This window comes from Puma concolor, chromosome B3 (assembly GCF_028749965.1).
Source record: "Puma concolor isolate L17-30 chromosome B3, mPumCon1.1.hap2, whole genome shotgun sequence".
Classification (NCBI taxonomy): domain Eukaryota; kingdom Metazoa; phylum Chordata; class Mammalia; order Carnivora; family Felidae; genus Puma; species Puma concolor.
In genome coordinates, this window is record NC_141672.1 from 2,024,352 (window position 1) to 2,044,211 (window position 19,860).

Below are 19,860 nucleotides of genomic sequence, written 5' to 3' on the forward strand. Positions count from 1 at the left end.
GGCACCGTTCAGTGGGGCAGCTCCGTGTGCCCGGGGCACCGTCAGCGCCCTGCCGCCCCGGCCTCGCGGTTTGCTTCTTCACGCCCGCAAGGAACAGACTCCCAGCAAGACGCCGGCACAAGCTTGCGTCGCACGGCCACCGCCGCACATTCTATTGGCTACAGGCGAAGGCAGGGGTTCCGCACCCCCAAGCGGAGGGGATCACACGGGAGTGTGGGTTCCAGGAGGTGGGGGCACGGGGGCCATTTTAGAGTGTGTCCACCCCCCCCCCCAGAAGTAGCCGCATCAAGGCCCCCCGGGGCGTCTCTTGAGGCTCGTCAAGCTGGGTCTCCCGTGGGGTCTGCTTTGGAGCAGGCCTTCAAGCCTGCCACCGAGGTGTGGCCACCACTTCCGCTGGCTGATGGCCACCGGGCCACTGGACCCGTCATCCCAGCGTGGCCTGGGGCACAGAGCCTGGGGACAGGCCACGCGCTCTGAGACACACAGGAAGCAGAGGGCAAACCCACACCGGCAGCCGTGGAGAGCAGAGCGGGTCTCGGATGGTGTCTGCTCCCGAGGGGAGCTGCCGTGCGGCACGTGAGCCCGGGGTGGGAGGCTGGGCAGCCGCTGGGGCTTGGCTGGGTCAAGTGCGGCCCACACGCAGACCAGCTCCCAGAGGCCCTGGACACCTTGCAGGGCTACCCCAGGCACCCCCTCCGGACCCGTGCAGGGCTGGGCGGGGAGGCAGGCTGGGTTGGGGGACCCTCTTCACCGACGAGGACGCGGATGCGTAAGGTGCCCCACCCCAGCCCGTCTGGCTCTCTCCGGGGCAGAGGGGACCGGGCAAGGCAGGGAGGAGGAGCCCCAAGATGTGGGGAGAGGAGGATCTGCTATCCACTCCCTTAGGTCCCTCGGCGTCCAGTGTCCCTTGGACCACTGAGCCAGCCCCAAGCGCCAGCCCAGGGCAGCCACAGGGTCTCCACGGGCCAGGTGGGCTCCGAAGCCTTGGCAAGAAGCCAGGAGGTGACGGAGGCCAGGGTGCCCGCAGACAGGCCTCTGGTCCAGCAGGGGGCTGGGGGCCGAGCGAGGGAGGTGTCCCATGGGATTCGGACCCTGCCTCTGCAGTGTCGGGCTCCGCCTCTGCAGGGCAGCTCCCAGGACAGGGGGCTCCAGCCCGCGTGTATCCAGGTCCCCACCCTGCCCCCGCCCCCTGCGCAAAACCAGGGTCTCTGGACGCTGCCCGGAGTCCTGGACCCCCTGCGCACCAGGACCACCCCACGGGCCCAGGCGCCCACCTCGCCTCTCCGAGGCCCGCCCTCACAGTGCTGGGTGCTCCTGTCCCGGCGCCTGCCTCTGCCCCGTCCCCTGGTTCCTGTGGGCAGGGACCGGACAGCAGCGAGAGTCAGCGGCTCCATGGCACACGGGCAGACGGCAGCCGTGTGGACCCTCATAGGGTCGGGGGTGCTGAACTCCGACCTGGGGCCAGCGGGAGGGGGTGCAGCCCATGTGGGACTCACACAGAGAGGCAGGGAGGTGCAGGGGGCCCCTGAAGCGACGCCCCTCGTGGGTGGGGACTGTGGCTCTCAGATCAGGGGGGAGCATCCCGGAGGGCTCCCTGCAGGAGGCAAGGTTTAACAGGGGATGGCTCAGAGAGCTGAGGGCTGGCAGACAGTTTGCACCCGTTAGGAGTTGGGAAGTCCTGGCCCTGAGGACCTGGCTTGTGAGGGTGGGGACAGGCCACCGGGAGCCATGGGGCCGGGGAATCAGGTGTGGCTGGACCTCAACCCTGCCAAGCGCAGTCCTGACCCTGGGCTTGTCCGTCGAGGCCCACGGCGTAGGGGGAATCCCAGTCCCGTTCGAACAGGTGCCGTAACTGCTCCTGCACGGTGGGCACCCCCGGCCGAGCGCGGGAGGCCCTCTGGCTGACCACCAGGCCTGCCCCTGAGGTGCTGCTGAAGTAATCTTCCGACCAGTTGGAGGTGCCTGTGGGGGGTGGGGTGGGGAAGAGCCCCTGACGACCGGGCTCGCACAGGGACTCTGCCGCCTGGCCCAGGCGTGTGGCTCAGCCACGGCTTCGGGGACAGGTGTGCACAGCCGCTGGCGTCCCCTCAGGTGCGGCTGGGGGCGGGGCAAGGGCCCCTCGTGTGTGTGTGTGTGTGTGTGTGTGTGTGTGTGTGTGTGAGGCTCCACCCACAACCTCCTGGGACGGGTGGGACTCAGGGCTCTGACAACCCTGTGCTCAGGACTCACCACCAGCCCGTGGGGCCGGGTCGCAGCGGGGCTGGCCGCCTGGTCCTCGGAGCCCCGCCGGGCACCCTAGCCCTCGGCCCTGAGGGGCCCCCGCTGGACAGAAGGGCAGTGTCGCCTTCGGCACCCCGGCCCGGCCACGCTCGAGGGCCACGGCCCCCTTCTGTGGGTTTATGCGGCTCCCGCGTCCCGTACAGTTGGCACCCAGAAAGGCTCGAGGGCCCGGGGACACCTGGGCCCGAGCCCACCGCCCACTGCCCTCGCTGCTCACCTATGTAGGCCACCTTCTCTGTGACCATGAACTTGCTGTGGTTCACCCTGCTGAACGGGATGTTAGAGTGGTTCCTCACAGGCACAATGAAGACTTTCTTTGGGGAACGGAGAGGGGGCGGGTCAGGAAGGGGCGGGGCCGCCCCGCCCCCCGCGTCCCGTCCCGCGCAGGGAGTGGGTGCCCACCACGTCCACGGAGACGCCGGCCTCGGGGTCGCTGAGAGCCTGCAGGGACCGCAGGCCGGGGAACATCCTGGGGTCTGTGTGCAGCCAGCAGCTGACCAGCAGACGCACGCGCACGCCCCTGTTGAAGGCCGCTGTCCGCAGCGCGGTGTCCAGCACCGGCCAGTACCTGGGGGAGGCAGGGTCGGGGTCTTGGGCCGGCGGGGTCCCTGCCTGCCAGCCGCGGGCGGGCAGGGGCCCCCGCGGGACGGGGAACGGCAGCGGAGGGGCCTCCACCCTGCAGGGCCGCCGGGCTCCCACCCGGACCCACCTGGCGGGGCGGCTGAAGCGTGTGGTGGGGAAGTACTCCATCACCGAGGCGTAGATGAACTCCTGGGCGCCCCCCATCACCGCCAGCAGCGCCTCCAGGTCCCCGGTGCGGCCGTGCGGGCAGAGCGGAGGAGGCGATGCCTGTTCGGGGAGGGGGTCCCTGAGGGCACGGCCGGTCGGCCCCGAGCCACGCGCTTTCTGGACCTGTGACCCTAGCGTGCGCCCCACCCCCCGCCCCGCCCCAGCGTTTGGGAACCTGGAGGAAACCGAGAGGTGCTGCCTGGAGAGGGGGGGAGACTCGGGGCGGCCCCCAGTCTTGGCGGGAGAGCCTGGAAGCCGGCAGGCCTCCCCCCCCTCCCCCCGCCCACCCGGGACCAGGTCGGCCCGACTTCCTGGAACAGGGCCCCGCCCCCCCACCCGTGCAGGCCTTCCAGGGCTCCATGCTGGGTCTCCTCCTCCCCCACCCTCCCTGGTCCCTAGCCGAGGCCCCTCGAGCCCACCCAGCAGTGTGCTTGGAGCCCCCGCCCCCAGGACCCCAGGGCACCCTGCCACCTCCCAGGCTGCCTGTCTCCCATGGACGGTGATGACTGGCATCCTCCCCTGCAGCTGGGTCCCTCCTCTCCCCGGCCCCCCAGACCGGTGCCCCGAGGACCTGCCCCAGACCTCCCTGGGGGTCTGGCCGGCTCCTCAGCCCCTCTCACCGAGAAGTAGGCAGTGGTGGGCACCCCCTCAAAGCGGTCCCGGAGGGGCTGGAAGCGGTTGATGTGGGACGAGAGGTTCCGAGGCCAGGCTCTGGGGAGGACGGCCTTCGGCGCCCCCAGCACCCAGTAGGTCTGGAAGGTCTTCTCCAGGTCCCGGGCCAGGCGGCTGCAGTTGTAGATGATGACGCCGAGCTCCTTCACCTGCAGGGACAGGGCAGCGGCTGCGGGAGGCGGCCCCGAGGTGCGCGTGTGAGCGCGTGTGGCCCCCCAGGCAGAGCGCAGCCACCCCCCCCACCCCCCCCCCCCCCACTGGCAGCCGGTCCAGGCAGCGTCACCCGCAGGAGCCACGACGGACAGCGTGCTCGGGGGAGGCGATGAGGTGGGGGTGCCCAGGGCTCCCGGCTCTTCTCGCGCACTGGGTTCTAGTAATCAGAGCGACACACGCGTCTCGCAAAAAAACCAGGAAATGCGTAAAATCGTTCTTCGCGTCACGGTCCGGCCACAGACGCAGCTGTCCTTGCCGCCCCCGTCCTCGCACTGGGTTTCGACGTGGTCCGCAGGTGTCCGTGTAAGTGACTGGCACGGCCTTCCCCGGGGCGCCGTGGTGTCGCCCAGTGTGAGTCAGCGGCCGCCGAGGCCCCTGCCTACCGACCCGGCTCTGGCGACTCCCCGCGGGGCCCCGCTTGATGATGAGCTGCAGGGGACGTCAGGCCGAGCCCCCGGGAGTGTGGGCGGCGGACAAGCTCCGGGTGGTCTCCCCGCACTGGGCTCCGGACCCACCTGTGTCAGGGAGCGCCAGTCCATGTTGGCACTGCCCAAGTAGACGTGCCGTGCGTCCACGACCCAGAATTTGGAATGCAAGACACCACCGGTGAGCTTCCTCAGGGGCACGTACCGCACCTGGGCACCTGGCCGAGAGTTCGGGGCGCTGTGGCGAGGCTGGCTCTCAGCCCTGTACGTCGGGTCGACGTGTGGACCCTCACATCGGTCCTCAGCCGATGCCATCAGCGCCCCCACTTTACAGGTGGGGAAATGGAGGCGTTGACCGGCCCGGGATCCCTCCGGGCAGCCCAAGTCCGGAGCCCAGGTTTGCACAGATTGCGCCCACGGCCGCTTGCTCCCTGGCTGAGCTGCCCGCCCGAGCCCCACCCTCACCCCGCGCTCCGCCCCGTGGAAAATGACCCCCCGGCCCTGGCCGCCCGCCCTCCTGGCGACCGAGGGGAGCAGGGGCGGACTTTTCCGGCCTCTCCCCTTGTCCCTGGGCGCAGAGGCCCAGGCCGGGCGGCCGCCTACCTTGGGCTGCCAGCACCCGCAGGTCAGTGGACTTCCTGGCCAGCGACGGGCTGCTGGTGGCCACGGCCAGGGAGACGTTCCTGGCCAGCCGCTGCTGCAGCTTGCTCAGAAGGGCCTCTCCCTGCGGGGCCAGGCCGGCCGTGAGGGTGACCCCCGCCGAGCCGGAGGGACCCAGACCTTTCCCCAGGAGCCCGCCCTGCACTCCCACGGCTCAGAGCCAGAGACACGTGCCCGGAGGGGGCGGGCCGGGCCCCGGTCGTACCGGCCGGGAAGACGAGTCGTTGACCCCGATGTCAGGCCCCGTGAGGGACCAGTAGAAGGAGGCCACGTGGATGCTCTCCTGGGCGGCATCCAGCAGCTGCGACCAGGCCTGGGCGAGGGGCTGGGCAGACGGGCTGCCGGCCGCGGAGGGCAGGTCCTGCGGGATGCTTTCCACAAGGACAAGCCTGCAGGAGGGGCACAGGGGCCAGCGTCCCCTCCGTCTACCTCCGTCCCCGCTGGCCGGCCGCGCCGGAGGGGCCGCTGCCAACGCGGGGCCCCGCCCAGGCCGAGGGTGCGTGCAGGGGGTGCCACCAGACTGGGCGGGGCACACCTGAGCCGCTGGAGGGCTGTGGGCCTGAGCAGGGCTTTGGGTCTGGGCCGCCTACCGGTGCGGAGGCCCTTGGAGGCGGCCCAAGATGGCCCCGGGGAAGGGCTGGACCGGAGGCGGTGAGTGTGCGGGCTGGGCTGCGCAGGAAGCGCGGGCAGGTGGGAGCAGGGGCGCCACCACGGGGCAGGGGGCGGGGGCGGGGGGGCGGGGTGGGGAGCCGAGAAGCCCACTCACCGGCAGGAGTCCTGCTGCTGCTGCCGGGCCCCCCCTGGCAGGGGCTCCTGGGCCGGGCTGGAGCCGTGGCCCCGGGGCCTGGTGGGCCCTTCCTCGGGGTGCAGCTGGCCCCAGGTGGGGGACAGGTGCCCTTGCCACAGGAGGTAGACCAGGGTCATGGCACCGAGCCACAGCACAGCCAGCGCTCCCGGAACCTGAAGGGGAGAAGGGCTTCACTGTGGGGTCCCCAGATGGCCTGGGCTGACGGGGCCCCCCCGAGAGGACCAGGCCCGCGGCGGGGTGGGGCCCAACAGGCAAGGGGTTGGTGAGGGTGGCAGTGAGCAGGGCCCAAGCCCACTGTGCCGGGGGTCAGGGGGCCTGGGGCGCACTCTGTGACCCCATGCTGTCCCCCAGGCCCCCCGGACACAGGGAGGCGCGCAGGTGCAGAGCCCCCTGCTGGTCTGGCCCGGGGCTCAGCTGGGCTTCAGGGCCCCCTCCCCTGGGCCCCCAGTGCCACCGCACTGGCCTCCGTCCCATGGGCCGTGGCGTCACCGGGAGCTCCAGCCCCGCCTGGAATGGCCCCGCGGTGCCCGGGCAGCTGGGGCCCCCACAGAGGCCTCCCCCCTCCTGCGCAAGGCGGCGCCCCGCTGCCCTCCCCCTGGGCGGCCTGGCCTTCAGGTGGTGGTCTCTGTGCAGAGGCTGAAAAGCAGGCGTGTGTGCGTGTGCGTGCGTGTGTGCATCTGCGCCTGGGACCCGGCCCTCAGGCTGTTTTCCCCTCTCAGTTTCCCTCTCGGGGTGTCGGTGTCTGAATCTCGGTTCCTCCTTTCAGCCACATGTGTGCCGAGTCCCGGAGTCACTTCTGCTTTCAGCCGGGCCCCCCTTACAGACCGTTAAGTGGCCGCGCAGGCTCTGTGGGCGGGACCAGAGGAACCTGGCTCGGCCTCCGACTCCAGCCTGGGGTTCGCTCTAAGGCCGCCCCCCACGGGGTACCCTGGCCTGCCTCAGTGTGGGGAGCGGTCGGCCGCACGAGGCGTGTCTGCCCTGAGCCGGAACGTGAGGGGGCGGAACAGGGCCTCAGGCAGAGCCACGGAGGTCCGACACCGCGGCCTGCCAGAGTCCCCCGGAGGGGAGCTCGGGGCGTCGAGGTGCCCCCTCCACCTGGCCGAGCTGAGCTCAGGGGCTGCCCCTACCGCCCACCCCCCCCAACCTGGGGGATCCGGGTCCGCGACCAGGCCTTCACTCTCAGGAGAGGCAGTCGGTGTGAAGTCCGGGCTGGGGACGGGGCCAAGGCGGCACCAGGGACATCCCTGCACACCCTCCCCGGATGCACCACACGGAAAAGGGCCTGTCCCCCAGGTGTCTCAGGCAGAGGGCAGCTCAGAGCCCTAGGGCCCCCATCCGGGACTTGGAGCTGTCGCAGGCACCGCCCCACCCCCCGCCCCGGCCACTGATGCCCAGAGCACATCATCTCCTCTCAGCCACTGGGAACAACACCGGGAGGCCGGCCACGCAGGGCGGCCCTGGGCCACTGCAGCACTGGCGGCCTCACGTCCAGGGCTGGGCAGAGGGTGACCCGCTAGCACAGTGGGCGGGGAGACCCTGCGGGGCAGCTCCAAGCACCCCCGGCTCCGCGGCAGGCAGCCCTGGGACCCTGCAGGTGTCAGAGGTCATGGCTGGAGGCGTGGACTTCCTGCCCTGCAGGGCGCAGAGTGTGGGACGAGGCTGCCTGGCCCAGGCAGGGGAGAGGGCCTGCCGCCCGCTGGCCGGGACGCCCCGAGGCCCTGCTTCTCCCGGCTGCACAGGCCAGAGGGGGAAGGGGTGGGGAGGGCCTGGAGACCCCCGGGCCCAGGGCTGCTGGCAGCCTGCTTCCAGGGCCCTCCGCCTGGCTCTCCCGCCCGGCCGTGGCGCGGCTGGCACTTACCCCTGGGGCTCCTGCCTTGGCGTTCATCCTGCTCCAGCGGCAGACTGCGGGCCCCCAGCTCCGTGAGGGCGGGCGGGTTCCGGCGGCCTCCACCCCGGCCCACCTGCCTCCTCTCTGTAGCTGCTGCTTCTGCTTCTGGCCACTTCCTCTTTGTCCTGAGTACCTCCCTCTGCACCCCCCCGCAGACATCTGGAGCTGGGTGAGCCAGCGGGGGGGCGGGGGAGGGGGGGGTGAGGGCTTGCGAACTTTCACCTCCAGAGAAAATCTGCCCCTCCCGGGGGAGGCACTCTCTAGTCACAGGCTTGGGTATCGGTCAGGCTTGCTGCCGGCCACAGAGACCCGAGGAGGCCTGATTGTCCCCTTCTCTCTCCCACTAACCAGGTTTAGGGGCTGGTGGCCGGGAGACGGGGTGGGCTGCACGGCCACTGGGAGCCAGGTCCCTCTAGCTCTCAGCTCCCACTCCCTAGCGGTGACCACAGCCTCGTGGCTCCACAAAGGCTGCTGGAGTTCAGCCATCACCTCCGTGTCCTAGGGGCATGAGGGACATCCCAGAAGTCCCACAGGGCACTTCCACTTATGTATCAAGACCGAAACGAATAGATTCCCCACAGGATCGCCACACGAGTGCCGCCCCTCACAAGAGCAGCGACTCCTTGATGTTAACGGGTCATAGTTCTGGTTTCTCTTAGTCTGTTCAGACTGCCAAACAAGACAGTGAGGACCGGGACGGGGGGTGGGGGGGGGGGGTGCTGGTGAACAGCACACACCTGCTCCTCACAGCTCTGGGGGCTGGGAGCGCAAGGTCGAGGCGCCAGCAGGTAGGGTGTCCTTGCGAGGGTGTCCTGGCTCGCCTGCTGTGTCCTCCAGGGGGGAGGGGCGGGGGCCCTCTGCAGGCTCCGTCCTGAGGGCGCCGATAGCCTCTCGGGGGCTCCACCCTCCTGCCCTCCCGGCCTCCTGCCAGCCCACCCCCCCCCCACGCCATCCCAAACCCATCCCCCCGCGCCCCTCCCCCTCCCCTTTTCTCCCCCCTGCGAGCCGGAGGGGGCAGGGATGGCTGCGGGGGCTGCAGCCGCGGGTCCCCCCGCCAGGGACGCAAAATCTGTGCTAGGAAAACGCTCGGCCCTGCTCCCAGCAAGCAGCCCAGGGCTGACACTCTGGGGCCACACGTCCAGCTCCTCAGTGGCTTGACCCAAGCAGACCTCGGTGCCCCTCCCTCTGCGTCGGCTTCGCGGACCCTTCTGGGAGGAGCTTTCTGGCTCGGCCGTGGCATCGCAAGGCTCTTTCTTTCTCCTCTCGTTTCTTAGTTTTGTCATGTCCCCTCCCCCGTCTTATTGAGAATATAACTGACACGTGACGTTGTATTAGCTTCCGGGGTGAACACGATTGATATTTCCAGACGCTGCAAAGTGACCAGCGGGTCGGGTCACCCCCCACCGCACGCGGTCAGTGCTTTGCTGTGACGAGAGCTGACACCCACTCTCTTAGCGGCCGTGCTCGCCGTGCTGCCCGCCACATCCCAGGACCCATCTGCCTGGCGACTGTAAGCGTGGCCCATGGCCCCCCACGGGGGCTGCTCCCCCCCACCCCCACCCCGTAGCAACCGGGGCTGGTCTCTGTTTTTGTGAGCCCGGTGTTCTCAGACTCCACCCAAGGGATCGATCCTCCGGTGTTTGTCTTTCCCTGACTCCCCTCGGGTCACGGGATGCCCGCGAGGCCCAGCCAAGGTCACCGGTGGTGGGATTTCCTTCTTTTTCATGGCTGAGTCATATTCTGTTGCCTCTGTGAATGCACACCACATCTTTTTTTTTTAAGTTTATTTATTTATTTTGAGAGAGAGAGAGGGAGGGAGAGAACCAGCAGGCTCCGTGCTGTCAGCACAGAGCCCGATGCGGGGCTCGATCTCATGAACCTCGGGATCGTGACCTGAGCCGAAACCAAGAGTCGGGCACTCGGCCGACAGGGCCCCTCAGGCGCCCCCCCACACCACGTCTCCTTTATGCATTTGTCTGCCGGTGGACGCGCAGGGTGTTGCCGCGGTGTGCTGTCGTGAAGAGCGCTGCAGGGGACGTGGGGGCGCGCGGCTCCCCCAGGACAGAGGCTCCCCGTCCACTGCCAGGTTTTCTCCCCCAGCCGTGTGTGTCCTTGTATCTCTCTCCTCTTACATGGAAAATGCTGGTTCCCACCAGCGTCACTATGATTATTTATTAGCTTTGGCTTGTCACATCTTTACCACGATGTCCAAGGAGCAATCCTAACGTCACCGCTCCGCGCGGCCGGGCTGGTGGGCAAGTCCCGCCCCTTCGCCGGGACTGCCTCGCGCTCCGCACGCACCTACTGACATCACCCGGGTTTCTCTCCCTGAACCTGTTAGTGGAGCGGGTCAGGGAGTTTCTCGGGTGTAATTTCCCTCGGTCTCCTGGGAGAGCCCCATGCGAACCGCGATCACGCGCGGTCGGACTGGCTGCGGCGATAACGGACTTCAGCTCGTCCATCCGTGCTCACGACCGTCACTCGTCACGCTTCTTTCTCGTCCCGCGTCGCCTGGTTTTCGTATTTAAATTACATCAGAGTGCTGGAATGGATTCGGCACGCACCCCCTTCTCCCCTTCTCCCTACATTTCGAAGTTTGTAAAAACAGGCTAAAATACCCCTTTTCATTTGCGGGGAGCCTGGGAACCTGTCGTGATTTTTCACATCTTTGTGGGAAGGTGGTCAACCATTAATCCAGTTTCTCTAGCGGTTACAGGACCGTTCAGGCTTTCTGTTTCTCTGAGAGTCACATTTGGCAAATGATACTTTTGTAGGAACGTGTCTCTTTGTGCGCTCTTACGAGTCGTACGGACAAAGGCTATGGATAACACCACCCTCCTCGCCGCATCCGTCCCGCACGCCCACGGGGACACCCCCTCTTCCTTCCACACACTGGCCTTTATGCCTCCTATCTTTTCTCCCCCTTGGGAGATCTTGTCAGAATTCTGGCTATTTTATTAATATTTTTTCAAGAAATCCACTTTTATATTTTTTGTTTCTATTACGATTTCACCTTTTATTGCATGCATCCTTCTGCCTCCTGTCATATAGTACATATTTCCGTGGTTATTTTTCTGTCTTAAGCTGGATGTTTGACTCCTTAATCCCCAGCTCTCTTTGCTGCTACAACTGTTTAAGGGATCTGTTTTCTTGTTTTCTTTTTTATTTTTTTTAAATGTTTATTTATTATTGAGAGACAGAGAGAGACAGAGCATGAGCAGGGGAGGGGCCGAGAGACAGGGAGACACAGACTCCGAAGCAGGCTCCAGGCTCTGAGCCGTCGGCACAGAGCCCGATGTGGGGCTCGAACACACGACCCGTGAGATCACGACCTGAGCCGAAGTCAGACGCTCAACCGACTGAGCCACCCAGGCGCCCCTAAGGGATCCGTTTTCTGCAGAATTCTGCTTTCGCTGTGTCCCACCATCCCCTATGTGGCACCACCAATATTTATCTCTGAGTGTTTTATTTTTCTGTCACTCATGAATGATCTGGAAATCTGGTTTAGGGGCACCTGGCTGGGTCAGTCGGCACGGCGTGCGACTCTTGATCCCTGGGTTGTGAGTTCAAGCCCCACACTGGGTGTAGAGATTATTTAAAAATAAAATCTTAGGGGCGCCTGGGTGGCTCAGTCGGTTAAGCGTCCGACTTCGGCTCAGGTCACGATCTCACTGTCCGTGAGTTTGAGCCCCGCGTCGGGCTCTGTGCTGACCGCTCAGAGCCTGGAGCCTGTTTCAGATTCTGTGTCTCCCTCTCTCTCTGACCCTCCCCCGTTCATGCTCTTTCTCTCTCTGTCTCAAAAATAAATAAACATTAAAAAAAATTTTTTTTAATAAAATCTTAAAAAAAAAAAAGAAATTTGGTTTCAGATTCCCAAGTGTCATGTGAAGCTCCTTCTGTCGCTGATTTGCAGCCTCCTAGCGCTGGGGCCAGAAAACAAGGCCCGGGCGGCACTGGGTCCTTAACCTCGTGCTCACGCGTGTGCTGTGGCTGTCTCTGCTGAGAACGCGGCCTCCGCTGGGGAGGGCCTGGGGTCTACATCCGTCTTTGTGGGGCTCGTGGACGCACTGTTCAAATATTACGCATCATTTCTTAACAGTCTGTGGCGCGGGGCCACGGAGATTCCCACGTGGACTGTTGCTTCCCGCAGCGAAGGCTGTACTTCAGGTGACTACGTCCCCGACTGGGCCACCTGTCACCACGTACTGCTCGCACTTTCCCGAATAACGGATTCCGTCTGAAAATCTATGTTGTCCGATTTTAACTTAGCTATGCCAGCTCTGTCCTGATTAATATTGGCCTGGCTTTTTAAAAATATCCTTCTACCTTAGGCTGGTGCATGTTCTTGTATTTCAGATCTGCGTCCTACGAGTAACAGAGCAGGGGCGCCTGGGGGGCTCAGTCGATTGAGCCTCCGACTTCGGCTCAGGTCACGATCTCACGGTTCGTGGGTTCGGGCCCGCGTCGGGCTCGGTGCTGACGGCTCGGAGCCTGGAGCCTGCTTCGGATTCCGTGGCTCCCCCTCCCTCTCTGCCCCTCCCCCGCCCGTGCTCTGTCTCTCAAAAACGAACAAACATGGCAAAAGCCCTCCTTGTCTGTGGTCTTCTGGAATGGTCCGAGGGTGCCGCTAGGGCAGGCTTCTCTCCTCACCCCGTTCGCAGACACCGCGTGTGCAGAAGGAACGCGTTTACCGGTTTGCTGGGCGCCGGGCGGCTGCCACGGCAGCACCGATCGCCTCTGTTCTGGAGGCCCGGAGACCCGCGTCGGGGGCGGGTAGGGTCGGCTCCCGGGAGGGAGACGCGGTTCCGTTTTGCTGCCCCCCACGGCGCGTCGGCTCCCCTCCCCTCCGCGTCGCTTCGAAGGCCGTCCCTGCGTCTTTGGCCTCCCGTCCTGCGGCCCGGCGCGGCCCGGTTAGGTTGGTTCGCATCCGTCCGCCGTGGGGCTCGGGCCTCTGAAACCGGACGATGCGTGCCGTGGTCATTTCTGGAAGGTTCTCAGCCGTCGCCCACTGTCTGCGCCCTCGCATTGTGGCGCTCGCGTTCCGTGAGCGCCGAGCCTCCCGCCCGCACCGCGCGTCTCCACCTCCGCGGTGGCATCGGGCCGGTTTCCAGCCGCCACCCCGCCCGCCAGCCGAGTCGCGTCTCCAGCTCTGTGACCGGCCACTCAGCGTTCTCTCGGGCTTCCGTTTCTTGCCGCAGCCTTTTCTTCCATCCGCCCACAGCCCGGAGCCGATGTGCCTCCCTGGCCTCTCGCTGGGCCCCGGGAGAGATTTCCTGACCCTTCCCCTGCGCGTGCAGACTTGGGGGCCCTCAGCTCGGAGCGGGGGTCTTGATGTCACCGCTGCTCTTCCTGGGCACAAGCCCTGGTCTGCCGAGCCTGCGTGCCCGGCCCCGACGGGCGGTTCTGGGCCCGCGGCTGCCCCCAGAGGCCCTGCGGTGCTCCCTGACCGTCCAGCTTCCAGTTCCCCCTGGACTCCTGGTACGCGGGGTTTCCCTTTCCTTCTTAAAATCTCAGCTTTGCGTCCGGTTCCGATTTTACGTTCAGCTCACGGTTCTAGATGTTCTGGTCGTCAGAGGGGAAGCAGAAAGCGTGAGGGGCTGAGAAGCCGGGTAGGAAGGCAGAATGGGTCGGGCAGACTCGCCAAGCCAGGGGGGAAACACCGCGGTCCAGCAATGCCGGGGCCTCCAGGACTGAGGGTCCAGATCCTCCAGAGAAAGAGGAGCAGACCCTCCGGGCCGGTTTTCCTCCTGAGGCACCTGCTGACTCGTGTGCTGCACGGGACACGAGCACAGGGGGGCTCCGGAACATTACCGCTCCGGGGACGCGGAGTTGAGCTCAGGGCGACCTTCAGAGGAGGAGGGCGCTGGTGACGTCATGCGCCTCACAGGTGGGACTCCTGGGGACTCCAGGAGAGCAGAGCCCCGGAAGGACGGGCAGACAGGAGGTAGAACAAGGCTTGTCTACACCTCAGTCCCTGAGTGGATTGAAGGGATCCGTCCCTCTCTGGGGGTGATCCTCTCTGATAAGTGTAACCTCATCCACAGGATCTCTTTTTGTCCCCGTTCACAATGTCTGTCACTTTAAATTCAGAGTCCCTGGGGGTTTCTGGCTCAGTCAATTAGGTATCTGACTTGATTTCAGCTCAGGTCATAATCTCATGGTCGTGAGATCAAGCCCCATATCTGGCTCGGTGTTGAGCTTAAAGCCTGCTTGGGATTCTCATTCTCTCTCTCTCTCTCTCTCTCTCTCTCTCTCTTTCTCTCTCAGAAACAAACAAAAAAGGGTCACCAGACATCAAGGGACACCGGGCTGGCTCAGTCAGAGGAATGTGTGACTCTTAACCTCGGGGTCATGAGTATGAGCCCCACACTGGGTGTGGAGATTACTTAAAATAAAGAAACTTAAAGGGCGCCTGGGTGGTTCAGTCTGTTGGGCATCCAACTTTGGCTCAGGTCATGATCTCACAGCTCGTGGGTTCAAGCCCCGCGTCGGGCTCTGTGCTGACAGCTCGGAGCCTGGAGCCTGCTTCGGGTTCTGTGTCTCCCTCTCTCTCTGCCCCTTCCCCTCTCATGCTCTCTCTCTCCTTCAGAAATAAATTAAAAAACATTAAAAAAAATTTTTTTAAATAAATAAACTTAAACTTAAAAAAAAAGAGTCACCCAGACAGCAGCACATCGAGCCAAGAGGAGAAGCAGGGGTCAAGTATTGGAGATATCAAACAAGTTTGGCAACAGCTGTGATTAACATGTTCAGAACAACAAATGGCAAGATGGAAATTTTCACTTGGAGAAAGGAGACGTTCTTTTTAAATCAAAGAAATTCTAGAATTAAAAATGAAATAACCACAGTAAAAAGTGCAACGTATGGGTTCACAGCCAGGACAGAAGTGCAGGAGGCCTAGCGAGCTGTGACGTAGACACAATAAAAGATGAACACAAGGAGGAAAAATGCATAGAAAATGCGGGAAAGAGCATGACAGACACACAGGACACGCACACAGGTTTAACGCATGTATAAACTGAGTCCGAGCAAGGGGAATTGGGAAATTGGGGCAGAATTATATCTGAAGAGGGATGGCTGAGGCTCTCCCCAAACTGGTGAAAGGCCAGTTCAAGAAGTGCCACACACCTCAACACAGAGGAGCGCAGAGATGCTCCTGATTGTAGGAAAACCACCGAAAAACTAAAACGAAAGAGAAAACCTAAAACGGCCAGAAAAGAAGACACCATCTAGAAAGGCAGCAGTAACGCGTTTGACCTCTCCACGCAAGTAAGGAAATCCAGAAGACGACGGAACGGTGTATTTTAAGTGCCAGAGAAAGGTAACTGCCAACTTGGAATATTATATCAATGTGCCAAGTGAAAGGAAAAGGCAAAATAAAAACATTTCCAAACACTCCCCACTCGAGAAGTAGAGAGATTTCGTCACAGCAAACCTGTATACCAAAACCAAAAGTCTCAGTGACGGTCTATTGGAAAATGACCCCAGGTGGAAACCTGGAAATGCCGGCTGAAAAGAAGAGTGCAAATATGTCAGTACCTTCAGGGCATGTTGACTGCAGAAATCAATAAGACAATTCATTGTAGGGTTTATAATATCTGCGGAGTTAAAATGCCTGCTCGTAACAGCACATAGGTGGGAGAGGCAGACGGATTTGAAGAGCTGGAAGGTCTGTATGTGGTCTAGGAAGTAGCAAAACTGCAAGCTCACACTGGGTCCTAATAAGTGAAAGATAAACTTTATAATTGAATTTTAGAGTTGTGAATTATTTTGTAATTGCCAGGAAGCAGTAAAAAGAACAATTCACATTAGACCATAATAAGTGAAAGGTGGGTTTTATAATTGTTTGGGTACCTACTAAGAGTATAACGAAAGTATTACTAACAAGCAAATGGGGAAACAAGCAAATGGGGAAGAAGAAGAGGAGGAGGAGGAAAGGAGGGAGAGGGAGGAGGAGGAGAAGGAGAAGGAAAAGAATACTTGATTAATCCTAACACAAAAAGGGAAGAAAAATGGAATAATAGATATAATATAGCAGATTTAAAGTTAAATATGTTGGTAATTGCCAGGAATCTACTAAAAACACTCCAACTGAAAAATAGATATTGTCAGACTGAGTTTTGTAAAACAAAATCTACAAAAGTTTAAATAAAAGGATGAAAAAGGATGTTATGATAACACCAACCAGAGAAAAGCTAGATATACGGATATCATACCAAGTAGACTTTAAGGCAAGAAAAATAACTCGGGATAAAGAAGACTTCATGATGATAAAAGGACTCATCAACCAGGAATATAGCAACTAAATTGTACGCAACTAATAACATAGCTTCAAAACACATAAAGAAATACTGATGGCACTGAAAGGAGAAATAGATAAATCCACAATCACAACGGCAGACTATAACACAGCCCTTGGAGCAACTGGTGAAATAAGCAGACAAAACATTAATGGATATATTTGAAAATAAAGCTGATCAAACTGATAAAAGACGGAAAATATATGGAAGTATATATATTCTTTTCAAAGGCGCATGAAACATTTATCACAACTGTCCATATTCTGGACGAAAAAACATACTCTATACCTTTCCAATGATCGAAATAATTCAAAATATATATTCAGACCACAGTGGAAATAGGCTAGAAATCAATTACAAAAGAATAATGGAAAATCCTCAAATGTTTGATAATTTAGCAACACATATCTGAATAACTCACGGGCCAAGGAAGAAATCTTAATGAACACTAAAAATTGTTTCACCCAAATGACAATGAAAATACAATATATCCAACTTCACGGGATCAGCTAAAGTTGTCTTTTGAAGGAAATTTGTAGCCTGAAATCCATATATCGGAAAAGAAGGAAAGCTGAAAATCAATGATGATCCATCTCACAAAATAAAGAAAGATGGGGCACCTGGGTGGCGCAGTCGGTTAAGCGTCCGACTTCAGCCAGGTCATGATCTCGCGGTCCGTGAGTTCGAGCCCCGCGTCGGGCTCTGGGCTGATGGCTCAGAGCCTGGAGCCTGCTTCCAATTCTGTGTCTCCCTCTCTCTCTGCCCCTCCCCTGTTCATGCTCTCTCTCTGTCCCAAAAATAAATAAACGTTGAAAAAAAAAAGAAAGAAAGGAAAGGGGAGGAAAGAAAGCTTAAAATAGGGAAGAGAAGGGAAAACTAACAATAAGCATAAAATACAGAATAAGAGCAAAATTGATGCAACAAAAAACAAATGTATCATAGAGAAAATTGACGAACCCACCCAAGCAGTTGGCTCTACAGAAAGAAAAATAAAGTGGGTAGACCCCAGCAAGACTGAGCAAGAGAGAGAGAAGGTGTGAATCACCACTATTTGGGGTGAAAATGAAAAAGCACAGAAACAGACCCTCAGACCCTAAAAAGATGACAAGCAAATATTATGAGCAATTTTGTGTCAATATATTCACTTTCCATCATCAGTTTTTTGAATCCTTATTGCAGTATAAGGTACCCGTGTGGAGGGCATAGATATTCAGGTGCGCAACTCAATGGGTTTTTTTGTATACATGCACCTGTGTAACCACCACAGAAATCAGGACAGAGGACGTTACCTCAAGCCCTCCTTGGCCAATACCTCCCTCCAAGAGTACTGGTGTTGACTTCCACGGCCATGGCTTAGTTTTCCTTATTTTCAAAACGACACAGCGCATAGATTTGGCACCTGGCTTCCTTTGTCTTGGTTGTGTGGCGGATTCATCACAACGTGTGAGGTTCCGTTTCGTCACGGTGTACTATTCAGTGCGTGAACATACCAGAAGTTAGATCCATTCCATTCCTGATGGCCACGGAGGTCGCTTTTAGCTGCTTATGAGTGAGGCTGCTGTGGGCGTTCTCATGATGTCTTTTGGGGATCACCGCACTGTTTCCCTTGGGTGTAGACCCAGGAGAGTTGCTGGGTCATGGGTAGGCATTGGGTGGCTTTAGTAACTAGTGCTGAGTTTTTTCCAAGATTGTCAAGCTGTTCCACTCTCCCCAGCCTTGACAGGGACCCTCGCTTCAGCTCTGCTGGTCGTGCTGTGCTGTCTCATCATGGCTTTACCTTGCGCTTCTCTGATGACAGACAAGGTGGCACCTCTTTTCACACAGTTCTCCGACCCCCTGAGCTCCTCACGTACAGCACCCGCTCAGCTCTTTTGACCATTTTTTATTGCGTTGTCTGTCTTGTTCTCTCTACTTATAGGACCCATGTATTTTGGATACGGATTACTTGCTGAATCTCGTTATAGGTAATATCGTTCCTTTTCACACTTAGAGGGATCTTTGGATGAATAAGTGTTCTTAGCTGAGCTAGCCCAGTTTAAGAAAAACTTCCCTTGGGGGGTGGCGCCTGGGGGGCTTAGTCAGGTAAGTGTCTGACCCTTGATTTCTGCTCAGGTCATGGTCTCACGGTTCATGGGATCGAGCCCTACGTTAGGCTTTGCGCTGGCAGAGCGGAACCTGCTTAGGACTCTCTCTCTCTCCGTCTCCCTCTCTGCCCCTCTGCTGCTTGCGCTGTCTCTCTCAAAACTAATAAATAAGTATTTTTTAAAAAACTTCCTGTAGCTACTGATTCTTGTGTCCTATTTAAGAAATCTTTGTAACCCCAAAGTCACAATTTTATTTCACCTTCTAGATGTTATGTTGTACCTTTGACATTTGGATTAGAAGTCTGATGAGATCCTTATCTTTGTTCCTCTACATGTCATACATCTTTTTTTTAAGTGATTTTAAGTTTGTTTTTTTAGAGAGAGACAAAGTGGGGGTGGGGGGAGGGACGGAGGGAGGGAGAGAGAGAATCCCGAGAAGGCTCTGCGCTGTCCCCCCAGAGCCCAATTCGGGGCTCGAACCCACGAACCATGAGATCATGACCTGAACTGAAGACGGACGCTTAACTGACTGAGCCCCCCGAGTGCCCCTGTAATAAATCTCTTAAAATTTAATTTTTTATAGACTTTACTTTTTTGAGCAATGTTAGGCTCACGGTAAAACAGTGGGGAGAGGACAGTGATTTCCCACCTGCACTACGCAAGCCCCCTGTGCCGTCGGCGTCCCCACCACAGTGGGACGTGAGTGCCCTGGAGGAAGCTACGGTGACCTGTCATCATCGCCGGGGCCTGTGTTTACAGGAGGGCTCAGTCCGCGCACACGCCCTGGGTCTGGGCCAGGGTACAACGACATGTACCCATCTGCTATCGGGGCCTGCACTGGCCGCGCCCGGTCCCTCCCTCCGCAGCTCCAGCCCCCCGGAAACCACGGAGCCTCTTACTGTCTTCGTAGTCCTGCCTTTCCAGAACGAGTCACTGCCTGCTTCTCAGTCCTTCCCTGTCACTGAGTCTCAGCTGTTGACTTGCGATGCGCTTTGGTGATCACCTTCGTTTGCGCCTGCCTTGGGGTTCTTATCACATCCATCAATTTCTAGCTTGTATGCAGTCTAGGCATCTTTTGCCGTCATTTCTTTGGACATTTTCTTCTCCACACTTTTCCTGGGACCCCAACCACATGTGTGTTGGACTTCTCGATATTGTGCCATTTATCAGTGCTGCTGTTTATTTTTGTAATTTAATTTTTTTCATTTTTGTTAAAGCCTTTTCTCTGTGCTTCATTTTGGGTAATTTCTCCTGTTTATATTTTCTAGATGAGCAGTCTTTTCTTCTGCAGTGTCTCCCGGCTATTAATACCATTCAATGTATTATTCATTTCAGATCTGTGTGGGGAACAGAGCTGGTGTGGGAACAGAGCTAACCTGGGGAACAGAGCTAACGTGGGGGACGGAGCTAATGTGGGGAATGGAGCTAACTCGGGGAACAGAGCTGGTGTGGGAACGGAGCTAACGTGGGGAGCAGGGCTGGTGGGGGGAACAGAGCTGTGCGGGGAACAGAGCTGGTGTGGGAACAGAGCTAAGGGGGGAACGGAGCTAACGTGGGAAGGGAGCTGACGTGGGGAACAGCGCTGGTGGGGGAGCAGCGGGGTACAAGTGGTTCCTGTGCCGTGGTCGAGCGACCTGGTGATCAGTCTCTGTTGCAGCCAGCAGTGTGGGCTGATGGCAGGCTGGACGCTCTCCAGCCCAACTGCCCATCTCCTCTGGGTCCACCCTGCGGCAGAGTTGGG

General features: G+C 59.6%; 1 protein-coding gene across 1 annotated transcript; it reads right to left on the bottom strand.

Annotated features, from left to right (window-relative positions):
• Positions 1-123: 123 nt before the first annotated feature.
• On the bottom strand, positions 124-5,999 carry PLD4 (phospholipase D family member 4; the record flags this gene model as incomplete). The annotated part of the gene is made up of 9 exons (XM_086708635.1): positions 124-1,962; positions 2,498-2,594; positions 2,683-2,848; positions 2,990-3,129; positions 3,690-3,890; positions 4,470-4,597; positions 4,983-5,103; positions 5,245-5,428; positions 5,806-5,999. Coding segments are annotated over 9 exons (1,434 nt in total), but the record flags the coding sequence as incomplete, so codon positions are not given.
• Positions 6,000-19,860: the final 13,861 nt, after the last annotated feature.